Source organism: Gobius niger (assembly GCF_951799975.1).
Source record: "Gobius niger genome assembly, chromosome: 1".
NCBI classification, from domain to species: Eukaryota; Metazoa; Chordata; class Actinopteri; order Gobiiformes; family Gobiidae; genus Gobius; species Gobius niger.
This window is the reverse complement of record NC_136852.1, coordinates 65,378,107-65,404,912: the sequence shown is the minus strand read 5'-3', so window position 1 is coordinate 65,404,912 and position 26,806 is coordinate 65,378,107. Positions and strand designations below refer to the sequence as shown.

At 40.9% G+C, this 26,806-nt stretch overlaps 3 protein-coding genes across 3 annotated transcripts; 2 read left to right on the top strand and 1 right to left on the bottom strand.

Moving 5' to 3' along the window:
- Window positions 1-1,440: 1,440 nt before the first annotated feature.
- Window positions 1,441-12,421, top strand: LOC306968785 (chondroitin sulfate N-acetylgalactosaminyltransferase 1-like). The gene is made up of 10 exons (XM_079564276.1): window positions 1,441-1,631; window positions 2,800-3,313; window positions 3,578-3,678; window positions 3,859-4,037; window positions 4,806-5,022; window positions 6,743-6,844; window positions 7,730-7,911; window positions 9,350-9,444; window positions 9,528-9,609; window positions 12,132-12,421. Exons 2-10 carry the CDS (start codon window positions 2,954-2,956, stop codon window positions 12,407-12,409), a joined length of 1,596 nt encoding a protein of 531 aa, XP_079420402.1. The 5' UTR covers window positions 1,441-1,631; window positions 2,800-2,953; the 3' UTR covers window positions 12,410-12,421.
- Window positions 12,422-14,039: 1,618 nt separating this feature from the next.
- LOC306977990 (phospholipid phosphatase 1-like) lies at window positions 14,040-21,369 on the top strand. The gene is made up of 6 exons (XM_079576446.1): window positions 14,040-14,571; window positions 16,607-16,758; window positions 16,873-17,153; window positions 18,683-18,740; window positions 18,855-19,031; window positions 20,181-21,369. Exons 1-6 carry the CDS (start codon window positions 14,514-14,516, stop codon window positions 20,313-20,315), a joined length of 861 nt encoding a protein of 286 aa, XP_079432572.1. The 5' UTR covers window positions 14,040-14,513; the 3' UTR covers window positions 20,316-21,369.
- A 2,185-nt stretch (window positions 21,370-23,554) lies between these two features.
- On the bottom strand, window positions 23,555-26,803 carry atp5fa1 (ATP synthase F1 subunit alpha). The gene is made up of 11 exons (XM_079554013.1): window positions 26,653-26,803; window positions 26,110-26,185; window positions 25,616-25,785; window positions 25,377-25,550; window positions 25,138-25,304; window positions 24,762-25,062; window positions 24,464-24,688; window positions 24,283-24,390; window positions 24,071-24,215; window positions 23,841-23,991; window positions 23,555-23,768 (listed from the first exon to the last, which is right to left on the bottom strand). The coding sequence occupies exons 1-11, from the start codon at window positions 26,710-26,712 to the stop codon at window positions 23,690-23,692; spliced, it is 1,656 nt and encodes a 551-aa protein (XP_079410139.1). The 5' UTR covers window positions 26,713-26,803; the 3' UTR covers window positions 23,555-23,689.
- Between the last annotated feature and the right edge of the window lie 3 nt (window positions 26,804-26,806).

The window sequence follows — 26,806 nt, the reverse complement described above, 5'->3', positions numbered from 1 at the left end:
TCTTTGATAATTAATGCCGGAAAATTACTAATGAAAATCCAGAGTAAATGTGATACTTCTGATTCTTTGTGATCAAATGTTTATAAAAAGCCTTGTAGTCGGCTCTACAGCAGGTTAAAATCCCATTATAGTGAATAGGGCTAAAGCTCTGTTGGACCTGGAAGTGGAGCGATGACATCATCACTTAACATATTCTGGCCTATAGGTTGCGTTCACGTTCAAGAATGTGAGGATTCATAAACCCGTCTTATTATTTTTATGGTTTAAAGTCCTTTCTACCAATCAACATCACACACATTTTTTTCAAAGGAAAGGAAAATATTGGACCTTAATTTGTATATGCTGACAGAGGAAACAAACTTTGAGGCATGAGCTAAAACATGCAGGAGCGCTGCTGGGATATCCTTGTTTTTTTCAAAAATCTAACTTTGGTTGGACGCGTTTCAGCCGTATAGGCCTTCATCAGGGCAGTACTGTCACTGCCCTGACGAAGGCCTATACGGCTGAAACGCGTAGGCAATGTTTTAATCTAATAGCCATGCTGCAATAAAGGCCTTTTACCAGCACTTTTTCTTTGAGTGCCTCAGTTTTGTATCTTTTTAAAAACGTTGAGGCAGTTTTGGTTTCATGTCGGTTGTCATTAGTAATGAGATAAATATTCGCCAAAAGCTAGGACGATAATTTCTACAGTTCAACAATTACCATGGTGACCACAATCTAATTCTCAGTTTCCCACCGCCTCAATTTTAAACCTATAGGCTGTTTAGAATCAATGTTGTGATGTCACGTGAAGGCGACACTGGAGCACCTGGAGGAAACCCGTCCAGCTGGAGATTGAACCCGGGACCTTCTAGCTGTAAAGCACGAGCCGCTGCACCACCATGCCACCCAGATTCTGAATGAGTAAAAAAAATCCGGCCTTTAAAAAGTCAAACCACTCAACAGAACATAAAATACTGACATGCCAACTCAAACTACCTACAATCAATTAATCCTAGATTGTGGCAAAGTCAAACTGAAAATATTGCCATATGACGCTTTTACGCCATTTCGCAATAAATCACCTCTTGCTTATAAACTCCCTTCTACAGCCCTCTTCCTCCTGGTGTGAACATATCCATCTTTAATTGTCAGTACACTCCCAGTTTCTCTCTCCCACACACACACACACACACACACACACACACACACACACACACACACACACACACACACACACATACAAGGCCTTGGGTGGACCTGGAAATATAAGCAAGTCTTTCATGAGATCAGCTCCTACCTGGTTCATAAAGAGCCAACTGTGCTGTGAATAAACTGATGATGGCGTCTGCATGTACACACACACACACACACACACACACACACACACACACACACACACACACACACACACACACACACACACACACACACACACACACACACACACACAAACAGAGAAATGCTTGTTTCTGTTACTTCCCAGCGTAAGCGTCGTGGCACCCCGAGTGAATTTAAGGTCAATGTTTCCAACTTTTCTGTAGTTTTCGCACAAGGTAATCCCCAGCACGGCAGTATGGACGCGGGCGCCGAGAGACGAGCCGCACTGAGGACAAGGCCATAGGAGAATCATGAGGGACATACCTAAAGAGGTTTGCGAGCTTGTCTTTTTTTCCCCCTCCACATGTTGCATGGAAGTGTTGTTTCTTTCCAGCCTGTACAGAAGAAATAAAGGCATTAAATGGAATCTTTGTCATGTAGGGGCTAAACTATCCTCTCTTTCTGGGGTCTTACACCTGCTGTTGTTCTGAAATGCATGGGATTCTTGTATTGGCTTAGCAGTTCATATTCTAGTCTTCTCCAAAATCTTGCTTTCACAATGTCAGGTTAAAACTTTCTGGGTTCATTTTGTCAGACACTAGGAATTTCATGTGCTAACATTCAACTGTAATATTTGAGCACTGAATATTTCACCAAATGTTTTCACTGAAAGAATGAATGATAATTTGGCAGCTCAATTTATGCACTCGGGTATCCAGGTTATAAATGGGGCTTTTAAGTTTCCTGGTTTATGTAAACACAGAATCCTGTTTTCAGTTTTCTGGATAAGCCCATATCCTGGTTATTAGAAACCAGGATATTCTCACTGGGATATTCCCACAGTTGTACCATGTAAATACAGTATCCTGGTTAAACGGCAGGGGCAATTCCTTCCTACAGCCGATTTTTGTGGTACCGGGGCTTTTAAATCTTTGAATCTTCAACAAAACATTGGTGGTATCAATCAGTGTTTTTTGTTTTTGTTTTTTACGTCTCACGTCTGTCGCTGAAGCTGGGAGAGAACTCCACCATTTTAAGTGCTTCCTAGTTATTTTCCATGTGTTAAAAGCCATACCTTAGCAACATTTTCTAAGTATTTAGCTCCTCACCATATTTGTCATTAGCTCCACCCCTCTCTGGAGCCTAAATATCCAGGAGACTACTGTAGTTGCTCATGTACACAGGAATATGAGTGTCCTTGTTTCTTGGACACCTGTAAACATCATATCCAGAATATTGTCATAACCAGGATATGCCTAATAACCAGGTTACTCGAGCACATGTAAACACATTCTATCTAAATGTGACAACTCAAATGCTGGTCTAACTGCGATAGATTGGTATTGTCATGGGGTCCTTTGGCAAGACTCTTCACTCCCATCTCTTGTGTGTATGAATGTGTAAGCAATAATTAATACTGGACCTTAGCAAAAGAATGGCCGTGTTCATAAAATGGTTGTTTGCTCTTCTAAAATTGTGTAAAAAATCCTTCTCTTTCAGGGATTTTAGGATACAATAAGCCGTGCAACGCTACAGAAGAGTCTTTGGCTTTTTAACACTATGATTACCTCACTACACGTGGATGCCCTTACTTGCAATAAACATGTTTTGACAGACAATTTAAAAGACCCGGACAAATAAACAAAAGCACACCATGTTTAAGCGGTGGCTGCTGGCTTTGGTGGCCCGGGTCGGCCTCGTCCTGCTGGCCCTGAGCTGCTGCCTCGCCCTGGCTTACTTTCTGGCCTGTAAGCCTGCCAGCACCCGCCACTCCCCCTTGTTGTCCGGGGGTGCTGCTGCATCCAAGGAGCGCTACATGGCTCTGCTGCAGGAGAGGGAGGACTCTCACAGGCACTACGTCAACAGCCTGAACAAGCAGATCGCCGAGCTGAAGGATGCCCTGCAGGAGCGGACCCAGCAGCTCCAGGGGTCGCTGGACAAGGCCAAAGCCAGAGGGATTCTACCGCTGGGGCTGGAGAGTCTAAGGAAGCACCCGGCGCAGATAGACCTGAAGGTGAGGACAGGTGTTCAGACATGTAGCAGCATTATATTATTTCTTATTATAATTTAGATGAAGCATAGATTTTAAAGCCCTACACAAAAACTGCAAATTCATTGTTATAAATGTGCAACCTCAACACTAAAACAACTCCTACAGCCTGGACACAATCCTGAGTTTCCAGTGCCCGAGTTCGTCATAGTAAAATAGTGGTGTGTGAATACTTCCTGTTTGCCTGCTGTATGGAGGTGAGATGACAGAGCATGGTTTGTCCTGCAGGAGTTCTTCCGCTCGCAGCTGAACCAGGCCGAGGTCACCTCTGGGGTCGAGGTGTCCAGTGAATATGCGGTCAACCCCTATGACGCCTTTTCACTGAACAGGTAAAAGAGACAGTTAGCAAGGCGTTGTTTGTTTCCCTGAAAGCTTGACGCAATTTCTCAATAGCAGTTTTACAGATTTATGCGTTGCTCTGTCATAATTTCAACTTGCATGTGCTAAATACTCAACTTCGAGCCTTATTTGATCAGCTAGATTCCAGTAGATGTGCACTGTTTACCCAGGGTGTTCCAGCTGGAGACGGGGCTGACCAAGCACCCGGAGGAGCGCCCTGTAAGGAAGGACCGGCGGGACGAGCTGGCCGGGGCAGTGGAGTCTGCTCTGCACGTGCTCAATGGACCGCTGCAGCATGTGGACACCAGCAGGAGGAAGACCACCTTCTCCCCTGCTGACTTCATCCAGGGTAAGACACACAGGGAAGAGACACTGCAGGTGAATGGGGTAAAAAATAAATTTAGAGATATCAGTTTGAAACGTAAGAATGAAATGCATTGCTTTTTTTTTTCATATAAAAATAACCATCATAAAAATGGCCTGAAATTATAAGCAGTCTGCTGCTAATAATCATTAGTGCTGACTAAACGTCTTACTAGGTGACAATTCAGCAACACAAAAACTACACAGTACAGATGATGGCTTAAGTATAAAGTGTAATTATTGCACAAACATTAGTTTATTCAATTCATTTGACAGGGACCATGTACAGGAGCATTAATTACTATATGAAAAGATGCTTTGTACCAGACTTTATCTCTAGGAGCTCATGTCCATCTGCAGTCCATTAAACTCATTAAAGCAAAATGAAGAAATTAAAGTTAAGTATCAATAAGGTAATAATAAGTATTATAAGCCATGAATAAGATGCTTGTAAAGGTATTAAAAAGCGGCTTATTATACTATTATCAACTACCAAGCTAATAGGCCATGAATAATATGCTCCTTCATGGCCAACCCTAAACCTGATCCTAATCTTAACCTTAACCCTAACCTGTAACACTAAGCAGATTACTAATGCTTATTAATACCTTATTAATACTTAACAAGCACCTCTAGATATAAAGCAGCAATAGAGCAGCAATAGAAAACAGCTCGGCACTCACCCTCACATTGTGTTATTAACCCTGAAAATGTGCAATCCACAATCCACTTTGATTGATCTGCTTTTCACTAGGCCTGACTCGCACAGAGCGGGACAGGGGCTCGGTGTATGACCTGGTGTTCAAAGGGGACACGCCGCAGGACTTCACTCAGCTGGTTCTGTTCAGGCCGTTTGGTCCCCTCCTGAAGGTGCGCAGTGACAGAGTGGACACACGCAGCGTCCTCATCAACATCATTGTGCCCCTGTCCAAGAGGCTGGACACCTTCAGACAGTTCATGAGCAACTTCAGGTATGAAAGCCGCCTCACGCTGATGTCACTCCGAGACACTGTGAGAGACAAAGACCAAGATGCAAATGGGACTAGATAAAGTGAAAGGCCAGTGCTATTTGGGGCACACGCTTCTGCCAAGGCATAGTTCCTACCTCACAACAAAGATATGCATGAGTGCAGAATTCGCTCTTTTAGTTTGTTTTGTTTATTAAAAAAGAGCCAATAACGAATAGGCTGTTAGTTGTTGTAATCATTACTCCCTGAAAGGTGTGAAACATGTTTATAAACTTGCGGAGGAGTTTGACTCCAATTAACAAGCTAGTTCCCTTTGTTACAGTTTAAATGGGTTAAGGTTACTTATTACCAACTAATAAAACCAATCCCTTGTTTTGAGTCTAACCTCAGCTTGCTGGCGATAGTTTCTTAAGTAATCCAGAGCAAAGAGAATTGTTTGGATAGCTGAGGCACAATCCAATCCAACTTTATTTATAGAGCACTAAAAATTACATCATTAATAAACAAATGAACAGTAAAAAGACAAAATACAAAACATTCAAAAGTCAAACTACTCAGGCTGTGTTAAAAGCCAAGGAAAAAAAGGAAAAAAAGAACAAGAGACTATCTGTCTAATGTGCAGGGGCAGTGCGTTCCACAGTTTAGGGCCAGTAACGGCGAAAGAGCGGTCGCCTCTGGTTTTCCTTTTTGTTTTGGGAACAACCAACAAGGACAGATCAGCTGACCTGAGGGAGCGTGCAGGGGTGTAAGGCAAACAGATACTGAGAAGCAAGACCATGAAGACATTTAAAAACAAATAAAAGAATCTTAAACTCAACACGATATGAAATGGGGAGCCAGAGCAATGACCTCAAAATGGGTGTGATGTGCTCTCGCTTTTTGGTGCCTGTTAAAAGCCAAGCAGCAGCGTTTAGTTGTAGTTGGGCGAGAGACGACTGATTGATCCTGACATAAAGTGCATTGCAGTCAACTAAACGATTTGTGATAAAAGCATGGATTAAAATCTCAAACATAGGCTGGGGAACAAACGGTTTCAGGAGTTCAAAGTTCCAAAACACTAAACCTCCGGCAAGGTGCTATTGACCACAGTCCAACCAATAGACTGTGAAAAGGTTGGACTGGTTAGCTGCTGAAGCCTAACAGGAAATGGGGACAGGCTCCGGAAGTTCTTTACTGTTATGGACCTTCCATTCAAACTTTTCGGTTCCTCTTTAAGTCATTACACAGGCTGGTCATTCTGTTCTAGGCTCCATGTATTTGTCTTAACACGTGCACCATTGTCAGATTTTTTTCTTTTCTCTATTTTTCTTTTACTTTTCACTTCCAATTCCAGAACCAGCCAATTTGCTAGCATGAATGAGCTTCAGCTAGCCCACGCTGATCGCTCTGGGGGAAGCTGACTTAGTCCATCACTGTTCTACAATCTATGGTCTGAGTCAGATTACTTAACATACTATCGTTAATAAAATGAAGTTTGACCTCATTTTATTGGCGATAGTATATATCAATATGATACAGGGCAAAGATATGAAATTGTTTGATTAGCTGAGGCACAATCAGTAGAAGGAAAGTCTCAAGGCTAAACTTCCAATATCCTTTCTCAGATCAAGACGGTGCCGGACAACGATTATCATACACACAACTCCTGACATGTACCCTTGGTTGTCACATGCTGGACCAAATTCCTAAAAACTACTAAAGCAATCCCTCCTTTTTGTTTCAGACGGGTATGTATCCAGCAGGATGGCCGTGTCCATCTGACTGTGGTCTACTTTGGACGGGACCAGATCCACCAAATTAAAGCCATTCTAGACCAGACCACCAGGTATGCACATCATACGCCCCTCATTCAGACAGCAGCTGTTGTAAATAGCCTTTAAAATAACTCCTCCCCATGTCTACAGTGCCTTTGAGTTGCTTTATTCGATTTCAAGTTAAAGGGATATTTCAGGATTTTTGACATAGGGCCTCATTTCCTAGTTATCCAGACTGTTTCTGATTTTTGTGGAGATATTTTTTTTGTAATTCAAGCAGTTCTTATATTTGAAGAGTTTCGTGGCGCTAGGCTAGTGCAAGGCTATCGCATTGCTACGATATCAGCTAGCCTGCATTAAAAACAGTCACTCCACAGTGCATCTGAGGCAAATCACTTTTAACGCCGGACTAACGATATAAATGTCTGTGTCGATAGAGTAATTTTAACCATTTTGCATTTAAAAGACCATATATTTGAGCAGCATCAGCTTCGTGGTTGTATAAGCCATGCAGCGGCGGAGTGATCTGCTAGAAAATAATCCCTCAAAATGTGATCATTCATGTGATTCAAACTGTTTTTAAAGCAGGCTAGCTGATACCATAGAAATGTGCTAGCCTTGCACTAGCCTAGCGCCACGAAACTCTTCAAATATAAGAACTGCATGAATTGCAAAAAAAAATATCTCCAGAAAATCAACAACACTCTGGATAGCTAGGAAATGAGGCCCTATGTCAGAAATCCTGAAATATCCCTTTAAGGATCACTCCCATTTAACACTATATCATTGCAAATCTTTGTTTAATCCTGTAAAAATAGTAACTCGATCATTTACCCCAAAGGATGGGAGAATGTTAATGAGAAAATATTACTTTTACAAAAACTGACAAATGATGTAGCTGAAATGAAACCTTGTAACAGTGGCTGTATTGGCTTTCATGTTTATGCTGTCCTCAGGGAAACGCGCTTCAGGAGCTTTACATTGATCTTGCTCAATGAGGACTTTTCTCGAGGGCGGGGCTTAGAGGTGGGCGCCAGGGCGTGGAGGCGGAGTCAAAACGTTCTGCTCTTCTTCTGTGACGTGGACATTTACTTCACGGCAGACTTTCTCGCTTCTTGCCGCCTGAATGCTGAGCCTGGTAAGATAGTACAACTCATTCATGCGAAGACAAACTAACATTTCAATTGTTAGTTTGACCATTTTTGTGATGTTTAGTGTTTTACTTCCTTATTGGACACTGACAGGAAGTGACATAGATAGAGGAGAGCAATTTTAAACTGTTGCCGTGACAAACATGTTATGTTGTTAAGTGTGACATCACGCACAATAACAAGCTACTTCTGGGTCCAAACTGTTGAGAGCTCAGCAGCAAAAAACGTAACTTTTTATGAATCTCCTGCTGAAATAACAACAGATAAAAACTGTTTTACTCCTAATTCGAACAATATAGCTCACCATTTTTCCAGGTAAAATGAAGATATTTTTATATATATAAATTAGCTTCATTGTGTATGAAAAAAAAAAAAGATAATTAATGCCTGAAAAACATAATGAAAATCCAGAGTAAATATAATATTTCTTTACAATCAGATGTCTAAAAAGAACAGGTTAAAATCAGCTAAATCACATTATAGTGAAGAGGGCTAAAGCTGTGCTGGAGTGAAGAGATGACATCATCACTTACAGAGACTATATGGGGTTTAAAAATGTAAAAAATTATGTATTTTCCTCCCCTACATGTTCCAGCAATGTCCTAATGTGTAGAATGAGCCCAGACCTGTTCACCACAACTGCCTCTAAAATTCAGCATTGTCACTCAAAAAGTTGTTACTTCGGGTCCGAAGTGCCGTCATGCACGAGCTTAATATAGAAGGTGCAGTTACATGTATGGCCTCAGGTGGCAGTAGTGAGTATAAAATGGCCAACTTGCATCTAGCCCCATTAGCAAACGTATTGCAAATGAGTCAAACTGCTCAAGAACCATTTCTTCATTAAATTGCTGTTTCACAGGAATAAAATGATAATTATTTACTTACAGATATTATTCATCTAAATAAATCATATTTTCAAAAGCATTAAAGGAACAGGCCACCGTTTTTCCATGATATGTTCTTACCTGAGCTTATACATACTCGTCTGGTCTTTGTGCGTGCCCGTGGAAAAGTGTGGTCGCTTCCAACTTCACTCCGTTTGGAGCTATAGGAATACATTGGAAGAGGCCAAATGCTAACAACATCTTTGGTCGTTTTGTGTGACTGAGCGCACGCACCAAGACCAGATAGGTACACATCAACTCGTCTAAACTCAGGTAAGAACATATCTCAGTATGGAAAAACGGTGGCCTGTTGCTTTAAAACCTGTCATATGCACTTTATAACCTGCAATTCCTATAGTTTAAAAACATGTTCTGAAATGCATGTGATACTTTCTGTTCAGCAGCTAGTATATATCTTGATTTAAAATAATAATAATCATTTAGATTTTTGTCCAGCAACACCACCTTATACTTCACAATGGTAAATCTTTTCGCATAATTATAATACATGCATACATCGCATTATTACGTCTCTCTCCAGGTAAGAAAGTCTACTACCCCATCCTCTTCAGCCAGTACAACCCTGCCATAATCTACAGCAATCAGACGCAGCCTCCTCCGCTTCAGCAGCAACTGGTGTGTAGCCTCCTGTACAGATGCGGAGGAAACAACAGCATCAACGGGAGATTAACACAACTTGTTTACAATCCACGTTTCAGGTGATAGGGAAGGAATCCGGCTTCTGGAGAGACTTTGGATTCGGCATGACATGTCAGTACAGGTCGGATTTCCTCAACATAGGTAACAGCAACAATTGAAACATTTACGGTATGACTCTTGATTCTGAAGTGAGGAGATTTTTGAAGAAAGTGAAGTAAATGAAATAAGAAATGGCTAAAGTTAAATGCTTTCAGAATCCATAACAGAAAGGTGTGAATGGAAAATAGTAATAAAACTGGGCCGGACGTCTGACTCAGATGCAGAAAGGAGTAAAAGTTTGACATATCTATCTTGCTAAGCCTGATTGAGCTTAATCCAATTTTATTTTGGAAGCTAAGATAGAGCAGGCTTAAAGCTGCCTGAAGCAATGTCTTTTTGAAAAGTTCTCATCAGTAGGTGTAGTGACCTCTGCTCTGCTCCACCTCCACACCCCTCCCCTCACCTGGTTTTCCCCCGTCGCCAACACGCCCCACACTCCCCTCCACACTGTTTAGACTACACGCTGCTCTGATTGCTTTCAATGAGCTCATTAATCTCATTAATCTTGTATGAAACACACATTCATCCGTATAAATAAGATATGTTCAAAGTAAATATTTTGAGATTTACATTTATTTCCTAAACTGCAACTATCATGAAAGTCTGTCACTTTTTTTGGACATTTAGGACAAAATAATTCCATTTAGAACAAAGCTTACAGTGCAGTACTTTTTATTCCGCAAACCTTGAATGCCTCAGCTACTCCTTGGTGCTGCTTTGCATTGCGAGGGGGAAAAAAAGGAGGAAAAAGACCTGACAGCTCCAGTAGATATGGGATTAATAAACAAACAGACATTTCACTAGGATTTCAGCTGCATCAGAGCAGGTCGGTCAGATGTTTGTCAGTTCACCATCTTTTTGTAAACTTCTGTCATAATGTTTATGTTAAGTCTTCTGCTTAGAACATTTGTGATCTCTTGTTCACATGTTTGTGTTTGCATGGTGTGTGTGTGAGTGAGGGCATGGATCTATTATAATAAACGGGTGAGGGAGGTGTGAGGTGCAGCGCTGGTCTTCTTCTACAGTTTGCGTGTGTGGCGCACATGGTGGCGCATCTGGAGGAGCTTATTGGTAATGCATCGGTGCCGGACCGGCAAAACGTGATCGCTTACAGTAGCTTTACAACCAGGATCGAAGACTATGTGGGATTGGCGGAAAAAACAGGTTCTTCAAGGGGTGACAGTGGTTTAGTGTTTATAGCGTATGTCTATTTGCTCCAAAGGCGGACTGTGGGAACTCTCTGACTGGTGAATGATGTCATCCACCTTGCCTTTGTACAAATGTGGTGTGTGAAGGAGTTAGTGGTGGTGGACAAAGAGGTCAACCTTGTTTCCATCAATCTACCCCAAGGAAGTGGTGGCTACAGTGTGTAAGCTTGTCACCATCACCAGGCTTGAAATGTTTGGTGACCTATGAGAAGTGCTGTACAAATAAAGTTTCTTCCCTTACCTTGCAGAAACAAACTGTTCAGGGCCAATATAAACATTTAATCTGCTTTTCCCAACACAGCTAGTTTATGACACCTTTTTTTATTTACTGAAAAAGTGGAACATTCTTTCCAAAGCCAGGGACCACAAAGGCTTTAATCTCTTAACTAACAAGGCAAGGCAAGGCTCTGGAAAAGAAAGCGTCAAAATAGCAATGATAACGAGGATGAAAAAGCCCCTAGAGAGTAGGGCTGCTCGATTATTGAAAAAATTACGATTATTTTTATCATAATTGAAATCACGATTATTCAAACGATTATTTGTTGCCTTTAAAAAAAAGTCTTTAATTTATTTATATATTTATTAATAAAAAAAACTATGCCGAATATTTTCTGTTTTCTGAACAGTCATTAAAGCACAAATGATTTCAAGTACTCCTTCGATTAAGCAGAGGTCTCTGTTTCACACCTGCCCCCTGCTGGCCAGCCCTCACACCTGCACAAGTAAACTGAGCAGCGCGGCCTGATGACATCATCACACAGCACTGTTTGTTTTTATGTCAGGCAAAAGCATGAGCCATGGCACGTGAAATGCGAAGGGAAAATTATCCCAGTGCCATGAAATAATGCAAGTCTGCTTTGAAAATAAAATAAAAATAAAAATAATAATAATTTAAAAAATGTTTTCGATCATGCTAATTTTGTAATTGTTTAGTGTAATAATCGAAATTGTAGTCGAATTTCGATTCATTGCACAGCCCTACTAGAGAGCGACAAAAAAGTGTCAAAAAGCAACAATAATACAACCAAAAAGTGACTAAAGAGCGACTACCACAACATAAAAAGCAACCAAAAATAAAACAATGAAAAAGCAACAAAAACATGACAAAGAAAACCCTTATAAAAATGTGACAAAAACGCGGAGACAACACACAAAAAGTCAGAAAAAAAAAAAACAGTTTTCTAGGTCTTAGCTTTCAAATCATGAGGTGCTTTTAGGAGCTATTAGATTTGGGTGAAGCCGAACTAGGGAAGATGTGCTCGGATAAGGTGGGGTTAAGAGGTTAATGACTTCTGCACATGATTAAACAAAGTGGAATATGTTTGTTTAGCTGAGAAGTGTAACGTTTCCTCTCAGGTGGTTTTGACCGCAGCATCAAAGGCTGGGGGCTGGAGGATGTGCACTTGTATCGGAAGTACCTGCACAGCAAACTGATGGTGATCCGTGCCCCCTCCCGCGGCCTCTTCCACCTGTGGCATGAGAAGACGTGCGCGGATGAGCTGCCCCAGGACAAGTACAAGATGTGCATGCAGACCAAAGCCATGAGCGAGGCGTCTCATGGCCAGCTGGGGGAGCTCTTCTTCAAACAACAGATCGAGGAACATTCAAAGCTGCAAAAGCAGAAAAGCACATGAGAAGGTTGTTGCTGATGGTGAATTTAAAAGTGTCTATTGAGTTCATAAAGAAATTGTACTATATAATATTGCAATTAAAATGCTGTGTGTTTGGAGTTCTTTAGTCTTTCTAAAATCTGTTTTTTGCGCCTAAGCCATCCACACTTTCATCAGAATAGAAACATAAAACATAGAAATGTGTGCGGAACTAAAACATATTGGATGCACAATTTTGAGTATTTTGGATGGGCCAGATCTATTGCATATCTTGATCTTTGACCCCATTCTGGTACAAACAACCATAAAAAAATCAGATGAATAAGAACTAAAAAAAACATCTGGACCTGGATTACAGTATTGTAGTGAGTCTGTGGTAAATGCAGCATAAAACAGCATTATCCATTAGTTCACCAAACATTGTACATGGCAACAGATAAACAAATGTGACAGATTAGAGCATTCTCAGTAGTATAACAAGGAAGTAGGAGCCATAAAACCTGCTGCTTATGCAGTATGTGGAAAATGTGGTTATACCACAGTTGCATATTCTTCACTCTCACTCATAACAGTTCATTACACGTGAGTTTCAATTCTAATTACATCAGTTCACAAATTTAAATGTGGATTGTATCAAATGATAATAGAACAAGTAAAAAGTTAGACCAAAAAGGGCCCCAGGAAGGATAGTTGTATATCTTGTGACAGCTGAAGGAGATCCAAATAATACCTGAGCATTTGGTCACAGCAATAATATTGCCAGCAATAAATAGCTTTTAGTATATTGGAACTCTTTATCTGATGAGGTAAAGCAAATGTGTTTTTTGTTTTGTTTTTTTACTTAATTGCTTATCAAATCGGGAAAGCACTTTGTAACTTTGTTTTGAAAAGTGCTACACAAATAAATGTATTATTATTATTAATGTATTATATTTTCTAATGCAATAGGCGATTGCTGGTTGTACAGTTGTTGTTGTTATATTGTCTACAAAAAAGCTCTCAAACCAGTGGGCCTTTGGTGTTACCTAGTATAGATGTGGTAGTACTCAGAGGGCACTTTAGGGACCTACTTGGTGTAGTCTTACCTCCATCTAGAAATGTCCATTAACACACATTGATGAGGCCCCCAGTATACTCACAGGGAAGCTGCTGCTGAGGACATGAGGACCTTTATCTGAGGGCGGAGCTGCGCTGCATCGGCAGACCCCTTTCAAAGCCACGCGATAGGTTCAGAGTGTGCTGCTATTTTCCCTGCGCATGGAGCGGCTTTCAAGTACTACAAGGAAAGAGTACGTTATAACGTTATAACGGTTAAATTGTATAAATGGGTCCATTTTTATTCTTGGTTGGACAATTCGACGGGCGCTTCCCCTATGTCATATTTGACTATTGATTCTATTCTTTTTTGGGTGGACTTTTATGGTGAAAACATTCATAAAACAAGGAAACTCCTGGAAAATATCTTTGATACATCCATGAGTAAATTGGGCTCGTCGTTCATGCAATGCGTAATCGTGCGTAATGCGTAAAACAACAAACAATAAAGACGGCAATTGGATTTACTTGATGCTTTAGGAATTGTAATTGGGTTTTGGGAGTTGAAACTTTCCCAGCAGTCTCTGAAGGCACCATTAAGCCCACCTAAATAGGGCTTGTTCAGTCTGCCTGGCTATTTCACCTCACCGGGTTGGCTGATCTCACATTTTGGACTGGCCGCGGTTATGAGCTGAAGAACCCGTGGCCATCCGTGTTATGATGAACTTTGACACTTTAACCGGGTGAGAGGCTCCTCGTTTGTGCTGGTGTTAGACTAGTTATAGCTTAGTCTCTGGATGTTTTTGTGACTTGGCCCGTAGCTTTTCGTTTCGTGTTTGTGAGGAGTTAGTGGGACATCCCCATAAGCGCTAACTTCCTACCCAAGGAGCCCTACCTCTTATAAGCAGTACAGTTAGTGCAATGACGCTGCTGTGTTTGAATCTTGTGCTGGGATAGCGAGGCATGTGCGCCAGATAGGCAGCGTCTGGTCTCGCCCAAACCAACTCGGAGGACCCTAACCAGGAACGATAGCCGGAGGAGGATCGTTTTTACGCGGACGCAGCGGCAGCCGAAAAAAGAGCGACTACGCGAAATGTTTGAAGCCTCAGGGATTCCACTCATCCTTCTGGATGTCAGCTGTCTTGTTCTCGGTAAGACTTTGCCTTGCCCTCACACAATACACTCATCAAAAATACTGACAACCACCAAACAAACACACTAGTTACTCCATTAATGGGGAACATTACAGGTTACAGGTTACAAGAACAACTAAACTGTCACAAAATGATACAAAATGTGTTCCCAATTACCAGCTAGACACGAATAATGCATTTTTTTGTTGCGAGTTATCAACATTAAAGACTTGAGAAGAAAACCCAATGGACTTATATCTCATCTTTGGCTTCCCATTGTCAAAAATCAAAGCCTAGCTGGGGATGTCCCGCTCCCAGAAGTGACTCTCTCTGGGCCATGTGTGACGAGAGGTGATGTCACGTTTCTTTCAGGTAGTTTTCACCAAAAAAACAAAGAAATGATGCCTTGTATATTTATTTGGTGAAATGTTGCGCAATGTGGCTTTAAGCTCATTCATAACATGGAAATTTAAAAGTCCCACATTTTGACTTCCTTTTTTTTAATACTTTGAAAAGCAATAAAATGGTCCTATTAAAATGTCAATGCTGCAGTGAAAGGCTTGAGCAACAACGTAGGCCAATGCAATGTCTTTATCTCCTTAAACGTCAGGACTTTGGACGCTGATACATGTTATAATGCTGGGCATGTTCAAACACATTGTCATAAACATAATTTCCAATGCGATGTTGTGCACCTATTTTGTTTAGTCAGTGCCTTGTGGTTGCTGACTGTACACACCAACTGTGGGTATGTCTGTGTGTCAATGTTGGGATTACTCCACATTATCTCTCTTGTGGGAGGCAACTCATCAAATATCAAACTTTATTTTGCAAAACACTGTGTATAACAAAGCGTTTCCACCATTTCATTAAACCCACATGAAAACCAGTTAAATAAGAGACACTAAAAGAATAGCCTAACGTGTAAATAAGTGCACAGTTTGCGCTTTCCCTGCTGCTAGGATGTAATAAACAAACCAACTGCCTGCCTGTCGACTGTGCCCTTTTAGGCTCCTATAAACAAAGACTTGTAACCTAAGTTGTAACTCAACACCTCGTTCCACTTTTTCAAAAAACGCTCTTCATCTACACAAGAGCCATTTGTGTCACAAAAATGAAATAGATTTATTTAACAATACTTTTTCCTCTCATTTTGGCACACTCTTCTTATTTACAGACTCATGGATGTAATCTGCTCTGTTGCTCTGTGTGGTGTGTCCACAGTTAGATCCGCTGCTATCACTTTATCACTTTATGCACCTACACATCTGTAAATACAATCCCACTGTTGTTCTATGTCAAATTGTTGTCGTCTCAGCATATTTCACTTTTTATTTTTTTTATATATTCTTTATGCATGGCCTTATAGCCTTATAGTTTAAAATAACTAAAAACTATTCTGATTCCCTACTTTATAAACTCCAAAGGTTTATAAAGTGGCATCTACAGTAGGTGATAGTAAAAAACATTTACATTGTGTCATTGTGGCCTTGGGCAAGACACTTCACAAACCTCGCCTGTGTGAATGTAGCATATGAGTGAGTTGTGGTTGGTCGAAGATGATGAAGCCACAGATTGGCAGCCTCGCTATCGTCGGTCTACCCAGTGCAGTGTGGCTACAAAAGACAAAAAACTATGAATACAATAAAAACAAATGAAAATGTTGATGATAATGAATAATAAATGCGTAAAAGATACAACTCACACAGTGCTTAAAGCCATAGCCATAATATATCAAACTTGTATAGGGCTTTTTTGGACACTCAAAGACGCTTTACATGGGGAATAAAACAAAACAAAAAAGGTGGTTTAGGAAAAAGCTAGTTTGAACGGGTGGGTTTTGAGTACTGATTAGAAGGTTGGTTGTGAGTCAGAGTTTCTTATGGGCTGTGGGAGTGAGTTCCAGAGGGTGGGGCTTGACACATTAAGGTCATATAGATCAAAAGATTTTTATTGTAAGTTCATTGATATAATATGTAAAATAAGACGATTTACTCCATGTTTATTTTAAAAGGTTGCTGTTCCTTTTGACACTTATTTTTTCCTTTGACAGTGGGACTTCCATTTGTCACCCTCACGCCTCAACACAACCCGTTCAAGCGAGGTTTCTTCTGCAATGACGAGTCTATCAGATACCCACTCAAAGAGGACACTATATCCTATCAGCTGCTGGGAGGGGTCATGATCCCTTTCACCCTGATAGTGGCAAGTCAAATATTATGCTTTCTCTCTAAATGTCACAAGTCGGACAAATGTCACAAGTCGGACCACTCCCTTGACATTTACTGTATGCTTCTTTTTTTTTGCCATTGTGTGCAGATTGTGTGTGGTGAGTGCCTTTCTGTTTACCTGTCCCGCATCAAGAGCCAGTCCCAGGGAGCGCGATATGTGGCATGTGTCTACAAAGTAGTGGGGAGTTATGTCTTTGGAGCTGCAGCCAGCCAGTCGCTGACTGACATAGCCAAATACACCATTGGACGTTTGCGGCCCAACTTCCTGGCTGTATGCAAACCATCCTGGGACAAGATCAACTGTCTGCCTGGGGGGTACATCGAAAACTTCACTTGCACCGGAGAGCCTTTCCAGGTGGATGAGGCCAGGTATTTGATTCAGTTTGATCAAATATTGTCAAAACAAGACTTAAAATAAATAGGGTCGACGCAATCAAGGTTACAGGAGAAATAAATGAAGAAAATTAACTGAACTTTTGCACATTTTACTTACGATTTGTTTTTGTTTTAGGTTGTGCAAAAAAATGTAGTCTCTGTCAGATTTATGTTTATTTTCCCAAAATTAGATTCACTATTTCACTAATTCCCAGAGCTCAGAGCATCAGACATGTAACGACACAGACACAAGGAAACATATTCATTATAAACTGTGGTCAAACAAGTCCACAGTGCATTACAGACTCATTACAGCAATTTAGTCTGGTTAATATTCGCACAGGATTATGAATCACGGAACTCGCCTACTGTCCATGTTTTTTTGGTCATTTCCAACTGGGGAAAAAGGCGCTCTTTCTCTCTCTACCGTGCGCCATCCGTTGATTGTTATTGAGGGGACTTCTGCGTCCCGTGACACACGCTGCTCGCGAACAACACATGACCGCAAATAAATTACTGTGATTGCAAAATAAAGAGGGGTATCATTCTGGTCTCACTAAGCTATGGCTAATATTTAATTGGAATCAGCTCTCAGTAAGCACACGCGGAGTACAACAATAAATACACATTTAAAAATCTATCTGCACAAGAATTACTGCAGGTGACCCAAGTAAAAACTAGATTATTTTCCCTATGATATACACTTCTGTCGGTCTACCCCAGGAGAAACTGTGGCTACAAATGTAGGCTACCACCATCAGCATGGAGTGAATGAACCCCCCTCCCTTTCATGTGGGAGCGCTTTGGGTGTGACTTGTGTCATATGAAAAGCGCTATACAATTAAGATTCTCTTCCCTAATGTGTATCCTACTAACTTTTTCATGATGTCATTTTTACTGTTTTAAATTTCATTTTACATTGTAGATTATGGAATTGTAATCTTTAAAAGGACCCTAGGGCGACCGGCGGCCATTAAATGGGCAACTAATGGAGATCCTAATAAAACCATAAACTATAAACTGCGACTTACCGTCATTTAAACAAGTCTATTGCCTAAGAATTAGTTTACCCTTAGCACAATGATATGAGAGCATAAATGAGCCGTTTATGTCCTGCTGAAAGTTAACAACACAGTGCACAGGCAGATGTGAAACGTAGAGTAAACAGTAAACCAATGGATTCAGCAGTAGCATTGAGCCTAGCGCGTGACATAGTGACATTCTGGGTTTTTTTCTGTATTTTTGTTGTTTTGGGACTTCAAGATGGAAAGCATGTTACATTTTTCCGCTACTTTGTACATTCTTGTTGCTCATGCCCTCAGGCTTGGCATTTTGGAAATATTCTGACTCATGTTCAACTATTCAAACACAGCAAGACTATTACTTAAGAGCCAAAAAACTGGCACGTGAATGGGTCTCTACGCTCTCAAGAAAACACATTTGCTAGAATAAAGTTGAGTTTTAACTTGTTATTGTTATCATGCTTTAACATTTAAATTATCTATATTTGTTTCTTTTGGCAGGCTGTCGTTTTACTCTGGTCATTCCTCATTTTCTATGTACTGCATGATGTTTCTTGCAGTAAGTATCTTTTATCTTTCATTTCCATAAAGGCAATAGTTGTGTAATTAAACACAGACATTGCCGGCATGCAAAGAGCTCCATTATTTATATTTTTCTCCCTGTCCAATACAGCTGTACATTCAAGCCAGACTGAAATCAAACTGGGCAAGGCTTCTGCGCCCCACCTTCCAGTTTTTCCTGATTGCGACTGCTGTTTATGTGGGCCTGTCCCGTGTGTCTGACTATAAGCACCACTGGAGTGACGTGCTGGCTGGGCTTCTCCAGGGAGGCTTGGTGGCTATTTTAAATGTGAGTTCCACATCATGGCGTTTTAATACATTGATGCAAAGTTATCATGAAGATTTTCAATGCACATTTCCATTAATTTATCTCATACAAGGAAAAAACAATAAAAAACAATAATAATACTGAGACTCATGGCATGGTGGATTTTAAAGGGACTATACGGAGTTTAAAAATGTTAAAATGATGTATTTTCCTCCCCCTACATGTTCCAGCCATGTCCTAATAGAATGAGCCCAGACCTGTTCACCACAACTGCCTCTAAAATCCTGCACTGTCACTCAAAAAGGTGCTAATTCGGGTCCGAAGTGCCGTCATGCGTGAGCTTAATATAGAAGATGCAGTTACACTTAAGACCTGTGGTGGCAGTAGTGAGTATAAAATGACCAACTTGCATCTAGCCCCTTTAATACGCGGTAACTGACCATAAAACAGCCCATTGCAACTAGAATATTTGTCTGAAATGTATAGCCAATTTATAAAAGTGTATCATGAAGTATTGGAATTTTCGGTAACCCTTTATTTTACACAACCCTTGATGCAATGTAATGGGCTTTGTAACAATTGTGTAATAAGTTGTACCTATGGGTTAGATACACAATGGAATAATATGTAATTGTAGTTTGTAGGTACATCATGTAATAAGACATAACTCTAACCCTGACCTTAAGCCCTAACCCTAAGGGCCTCGTGTCCTATTACATTATGTACTTACAAAGTACTAATACAAGTTATTCCAGTGTGTACGTACTACATAGGTACAGGTTATTACACATTGTTACAGAGCACATTACATTGTACTAAATTGTGTTAGGTACAATGTATAAAGGTACTGTAAAATAAAGTGATGCAGAATTTTCTTTCTTTTAAAAATGATTGCTCAGTAGTTGTGCGGTAACTACTGACAGTAATGAATTGTTTTAAATAATGAATCTATGATCATTAGTTGATTTGTTTTGGAAAAGTGAAGACATTTTTTAGCATAAACAAAAAGGAAAGTCAGGGTATTTCTTTTTATCAGAAAGTAAAGTAGTTTCTCCTAACAGTGACTTCCCACAATATTAAAATGAGTAGAACTGCTATGGTTTAATAGATTGTACCAATCTTCAACATGGATTTCATGGCATTGCAAATGTTTGATTTTACTTTCTGCAGGTTGCCTGTGCCACTAACTTCTTTGAACAACCCATTGGCCCAGCGGTATCGCAAGGAGAAGAAGAAGATGAGGCTCCACACACCAGTCTACAAGACAACCCTTCACGTGACAACCACTACGGCAGCACGGACTGAAACTGAAAAGTGTTGCCCGCTGTACTCTCCAATGAACTGAATGGACCTCTGAATCAGTGTGCCTTTAGCTGCTACGAATACAAGTGCACTACGGGTGACAAAAGTTTGCACTAAGTTTATATGATTTTTAGATCGAGTATTTTACTGAGACAAACTTGTAAAAGTGTGTGTTTTGAGTTCCTGACAAAACTTCACTTTTTTTTTTTTAGCTTTGCGGAAATGTGGCCGCGAATGCACAGTACGCTTGTGTTATGCTGCCATCGTGAATGAATGAATTCCTTTTGCCTAAGATATAATGAGCATCTGTGTGCACTGCGCGTGGCTCTGTAAAACCTGTGAACCAGGACGTCTTTAAACCCAAAGAAGACTGAACCAAGAGTAATATAATTTATTTTTACTTTTGCCTTAGACTAAGAATTCCCACAGTTGAATGATGTTTTATGAAAATATAATTACTGTAATGATTTTTTTTACCATGTGTATAATCTATCTTGTACTGTTATGAGCGGTACAGAGAGATTAAAGGAGTTTCTCTATTTGTCTATTGAACCCCTGAGAATGTTTTTAAAAGGAGAAACCTGAGTAGTGCCGTGTTCACAAAATGCTTTGGGTGGGTCAGTCGCTTGCAGGCAAACCATTGAAACCACCAACATGCAAATATAATGTTCTTTTTTGACGTCAGCTGGAAAACCACGGTGCAACAATAGCGTTAAGAACATTCAGCACCACATCCTTTTACTTTGTTAGAGGTCTCTAGAGTCCACCCTTTTCAAGCAAGACAAGCTAAGGAAAAAAAAACTTTCCAATGTTTAAGATTCTTACCTAAACACCAATGTTTGTTATCACTTTACAATACAGACTGCCAGCTCCGGCTTCATGGCAAGACAGTGTTTGTTTTCTTCAGCCAACAGGAGCCATCGAGGCCATGGCTTTACGGCTGCAATCCAATTATACACAGGACAAGAGTATTAGGCTCAAGGTGTGTCCCTTTAATGCATCACTTCACACCTCTATTGCAATAAAAACTCCTGCTTGAGATTTCATTTGTCTGTAAAATCTGCACCTTTCCCTGCCCCAAATACAAATACCCTCAACTTGTAATTTTCAGGAATGTGTGGGCTGTGATACATTTTCAAAATTCTTGGTGATAAACCAGTGTGACCGCTATTGTCTGGCCGAAGTCAGGAGCCACTATTTAGAAAATTGAATTTGAAGGACAGAACTTTCTTTTGTCAAAAATATAGTGGAGGGAAATATTAGAAGCAAAATGACTCTAATTACAAAAGCTAATCAATTTTTCTTTTTCTTTACTCATTCAAAAAAATATCCATCCATCCATTTTCTTCCACTTGTCCGTTGACGGGTCATGGGGGCAGCTGTTGGAGCTGCCCAAATCACACTGCACCAGCCCCTTATGGCTCCTCCTGCAGGTGGTGGGTCCACAGAAGGACAGCCTCACGATTCAACCCGGGCCTGTTGGTCTCTCATAAGGGGCTTCTGAACCGATCTTTGTCTGACCCATCACCTATAGGACCTGTTTGCCATGGGAGACCCTACCTGGGGCACGACACCCCCGACAACAGAGCCCCCAGGATCATTCGGGTGCTCAAACCCCTCCACCACGTTAAGGTGGCGGTTCCTGGAGGGGTCATTCAAAAAAGTATTCAAATAATATTGCTTTAAAAGGTGGCTTGGATTTCTGGATTTTACACTTGTGAATATGGAATTTACACATTAGAATCATAATGTTTCTGAATCTGTTAATGAAGTCATCTTTAAAATCTGAAACAGTTACCACAGTTTTCCATCTTAACTTTTTTTTTACTTCTTTAAACAAAAAGTTCTAAATCTATCCACATTGTCAGAGGGAACAGCAATAAAATAAAGGAATTAAAGTTTCATTTCCTTTTTTACAGAAATAGCCAGTAACTTTGCTGAGTGCACGTCTCCGAGGAGATGTTGCTAGGTATGCACTAGGTCCCCTTCTGTAGTGACCTTTAATGGTCCACAGTGTGGCTTTAAATGTATCCAAACGTCATTTCTTGGCAGAAATCTAGGGTAGATTTTTTTTCTTATTTACATCTGCAGAACGCATTATTTTTCATGCCTGGCTCTGTTGCATATGACACATCCAGCTATAGATAGATATTGTATGTCCATTGTGCACCATTTCTGTTTCTCCTGAGAGTGTTCCCATTGTCACGCTGACCTCCACAATAGTCCTTATTCACAGCTGCTCCTTTCAGTCACATGGCTCACTTTACCCTGGCCAAGTCTATTTGTATCTCCAGTTAACCAAGGAGGAAAATAACAACTGGACTTATTTTAGGCCACAAATATTTTTTTTTAATGAAATTGTAAGTTTGAACTACTTGATTTGGCTGTAGTTAAGTTTCACACCAGACCGTCTCATAAAATATTTGACCTTCCACCACCAGGCTTAGATCAAATCATGACATACTTTGATCTAAAATAGACCAAAATTTTACTAAATTATGGCTAAACCGATAGAAACAATGTCTAAACATGATATATACAAGTTAGGTGTTCTTGTTTCACAAATTAAAATGAAGTTTTAAATTGCAGATGCCTCTAGAGAAGCCCAAGAAACAAGATTTAAGGACCACTAGTACTGACATATTTTACAGTAAATTATAACTCATAGAACTACATAAGGGAGTTGAATGTGACATTGTAGGGGCCTGGCATTGACCAATAGTGACCTCTAAAAGTATATCAGGTGACAGATTGCACAGCAAACGATCCTAATTTGTGCACAACTACTGTAGTTTCACAGGACTGATTTAAGGAAGAATTACCTTTCAACTGATCAAATATTATTGAAACTGTAGCTTTGACATCACTTTACTTAAAACCGGCATTACAATACTGTGGTCTACCAGTGACCTCTGCTGGTGCAGCCTCTCCAGGAGCATTGAGGCATTCAATACCTATTAAGTGCTGAGACAAACTGTACAAAGCCATTTGGATTTATGTATAATTAAATTTATTACCATTGTATCAAACATTCCTTCATTCAGGCCACAGCTGTGAAACAGGACCCAAATGTCACTCTTACACAGGAACTTTCCAAGCTAGTTACCCTTAAAATTTTATGAACAAGAACAGACTTGCATTTATGCAGTGAATGCATTCTGTGCTTAATCAGCACGTATGCACAGGATCATTCTACCTTTCAGAAATACGCTTAAGGTCACAACCCTCAACAATGAACAGAATTTAGTTGTTTAAGGTTGGAAAACTTTATTTTAGGGATTCTGTACATGGAGGTTGTGGCCTTCAGTGTGTTACAAACAATAACAGGAACAGGACAGGTAAGCGCACTGAAGCTCGTTACAAGTGCTTTTTTTTTTTTACTCAAAACTGGACAAGAAGGTGAGAACAATCTGCTTCAGTTTAGCATCTGACGCCTCGGTGATATGGCCATCAGTCCTGAAAGACAACACATGTTGAAATATACCTTGCGTTGAAATCCAACTTTTAAATAAAAGGAAAATCCCTTACTTGATTGCACTGAGCAGGTCTTGGTGCTGACTGAGAATATGCTGCAAAAATGCCTTCTCGAACCTTGTAATCTTACTGGGCTCCATTTTGTCCAGGTGACCTCTGACACCAGCATAGATGACTGTTACCTGCTCTTCAATGGCCATAGGACCTAAACAGTACAAATAGCAACATTAATAAATTGAGCGCACTGTATTTCAAGATTTTAAGCTTGAAAGAAATGAACTTACAGTACTGTCCCTGTTTGAGCAGTTCAGTCAGCCTAACCCCCCTGTTGAGTAGTTGCTGAGTAGCAGCGTCCAAGTCAGAACCGAACTGAGCGAAAGCAGCGACCTCACGATACTGAGCCAGCTCCAGCTTCATGGTACCAGCCACCTATTATCATTTTGATGAGTTAGTCACATCTTATTGCAACAGAATATATTTCAACAGTAAATCACACCTGTTTCATAGCTTTGGTCTGGGCAGCGGAGCCTACTCTGGACACAGACAAACCGACATTAATAGCAGGGCGAATACCCTTGTAGAACAACTCAGTCTCCAAGAAGATCTAGAAGAATCACAATGGTGTTAATTCAGCAGTCGGGTTGAGACAAACTACGAATCACAAGTACCAAACAAACCTGTCCATCGGTGATGGAGATGACATTAGTTGGGATGTAGGCAGACACATCACCAGCCTGGGTCTCAATTACAGGAAGAGCAGTGAGGGAGCCGCCTCCAAAGTTGTCGTTCATCTTAGCAGCTCTCTCCAGCAGACGGGAATGCAGGTAAAACACATCGCCAGGGTAAGCCTCACGACCAGGGGGACGACGCAGCAGCAGGGACATCTGACGGTAGGCAACAGCCTGAGAACACATAGGGGTCAGAGTTGCACCTCACTGTCCAGTTTTTAGAAACACAAAATAAATAAATACTCACCTGCTTTGACAAATCATCATAAATGATGAGGGCATGCTTGCCATTGTCCCTGAAATACTCTCCCATGGAGCAGCCAGAGTATGGGGCCAGGTACTGCAGAGGGGCAGCATCAGAGGCGGTGGCGGACACCACAATGGTGTACTTCATGGCATCAGCATCAGTCAGCCTTTTCACCAGCTGAGCCACGGTGGATCTCTTTTGGCCAATGGCCACATAAATACAGTACAGCTTCTTCTTCTCATCAGTGCCCTCATTGAAACGCTTCTGGTTGATAATGGTGTCAATTGCAATGGCAGTTTTTCTGAAAACAGAAACAAGTCATTGGTTTCAGACAGAGGCCCCCAACACCCAAGTATTTGGATCTTGAATTTCTCACCCAGTCTGCCTGTCGCCAATGATCAGCTCTCGCTGGCCTCTACCGATGGGCACCAGACTGTCCACAGCCTTGATACCAGTCTGCATGGGCTCCCTCACAGAGATACGGGGGATGATACCAGGGGCCTTCAGACCCACACGTCTGCGGATGGAGGAGCCCAGGGGACCCTGATGTAGGACAAAAGCCAGTCATTAAGAAGTAATATCATTAACCTGAGTATCTTTAGTTCAGACACAAACCTTTCCATCAATGGCATTTCCCAGAGCATCGACAACACGTCCCAGCAGCTCCTCTCCAACAGGGACATCCACAATAGCACCAGTTCTCTTGACAATGTCACCTTCTTTGATCAGTTTATCATTACCGAAGACCACAACACCAACATTGTCAGGCTCCAAATTCAGAGACATGCCCTAATATAAAATACAAAACATTAATCATCAACATCCAGTTACATTTGATGTGAGATTTCTTGTACCTTGAGACCAGAAGAGAATTCCACCATCTCCTCAGCTTGGACATTCCTCAAGCCGTACACTCTGGCGATACCATCACCAATGGACAGCACCCGTCCGGTCTCCTCCAGATCTGCAGCAGTGTCTGCTCCCAGGATCTTCTCTTCCAAGATGGAAGACACCTCAGCTGTGCCTGTGAAAATATTTTTGAATGCACACATGAATGAAACATAGCCAAGTCAGGTTATAATACATTTAGAAGTTTAAATAAGAGGTTGTGTCGATGCAACATTTTATAATGTTAAACGGGTTTTAATAACACATTTGCAAAAAGTTGATTAAAATGTAGTACTACCAAACTACAATTCTTGTTTACATCTGCAAAAAAAACATTATGAAGCCTTTTATTAAATTGAAGCATCTGTCAAGTCAAGATCTGTTCTTTAAATGTCAAAGCTGATGGGTCCACAAAACAAGTTAAAAATGGGCAAGCGTAAATTAATGTCTTTTTCCTCACCGGTTTTCTGCAGCCATGGTCTGTGTGTATGGATGTGATTGACCCCTACGCAGGCAGCGGGGACAGCCTTAGAGACCTACGTTCAATGACACAAGAAATATTCAGATTAAATGCATGTACAATAATACGAAAAATCAAGGCAAAGAGCTTTAGAAATGCGTATTCATCATCATCATATAAACTTCCGTGCAGCGCAGAGAACATGCGCTGTCATACTTTCTGACCTTCACATCGTGGCTGAATGGGCCGTTAGCCTAGCGAGCTTTGCCGTAAATACCGATGGCTCGTTGTACTAGCCAGACTGCAGTCATACAGTGTTGGTCAAGGGCAAATGGTCAATACTAAAATAGTGTAAGAAATTTTGCACAGCCCAAACGTTTGCCTCCATGGAAAGCTTTAAGGTGCCACGGTACGCAGTGTTCCAAATGACAAGCTAGCTTTAGCTAGAGGCCTGCGACTTTGCCCTTTCCTGCGTCAAAAAATATAATGCTTCCCGCAATACACAATATATGAAATATGAAAATAGTTGATGAATGCACTTACAAATCCAGCTCGCCGGGGCAGGGCCCTCACCAACGCTGAAGCAACTCTTACGGAAAGCATTTTGTCGGGAGCTAATGTGACCTGTCCTCCACTTGCGGCTCGTCCTGCCGAGAGAAGAGTGTAATGGCTGAATGAACTCTTCTTCTATTTATGT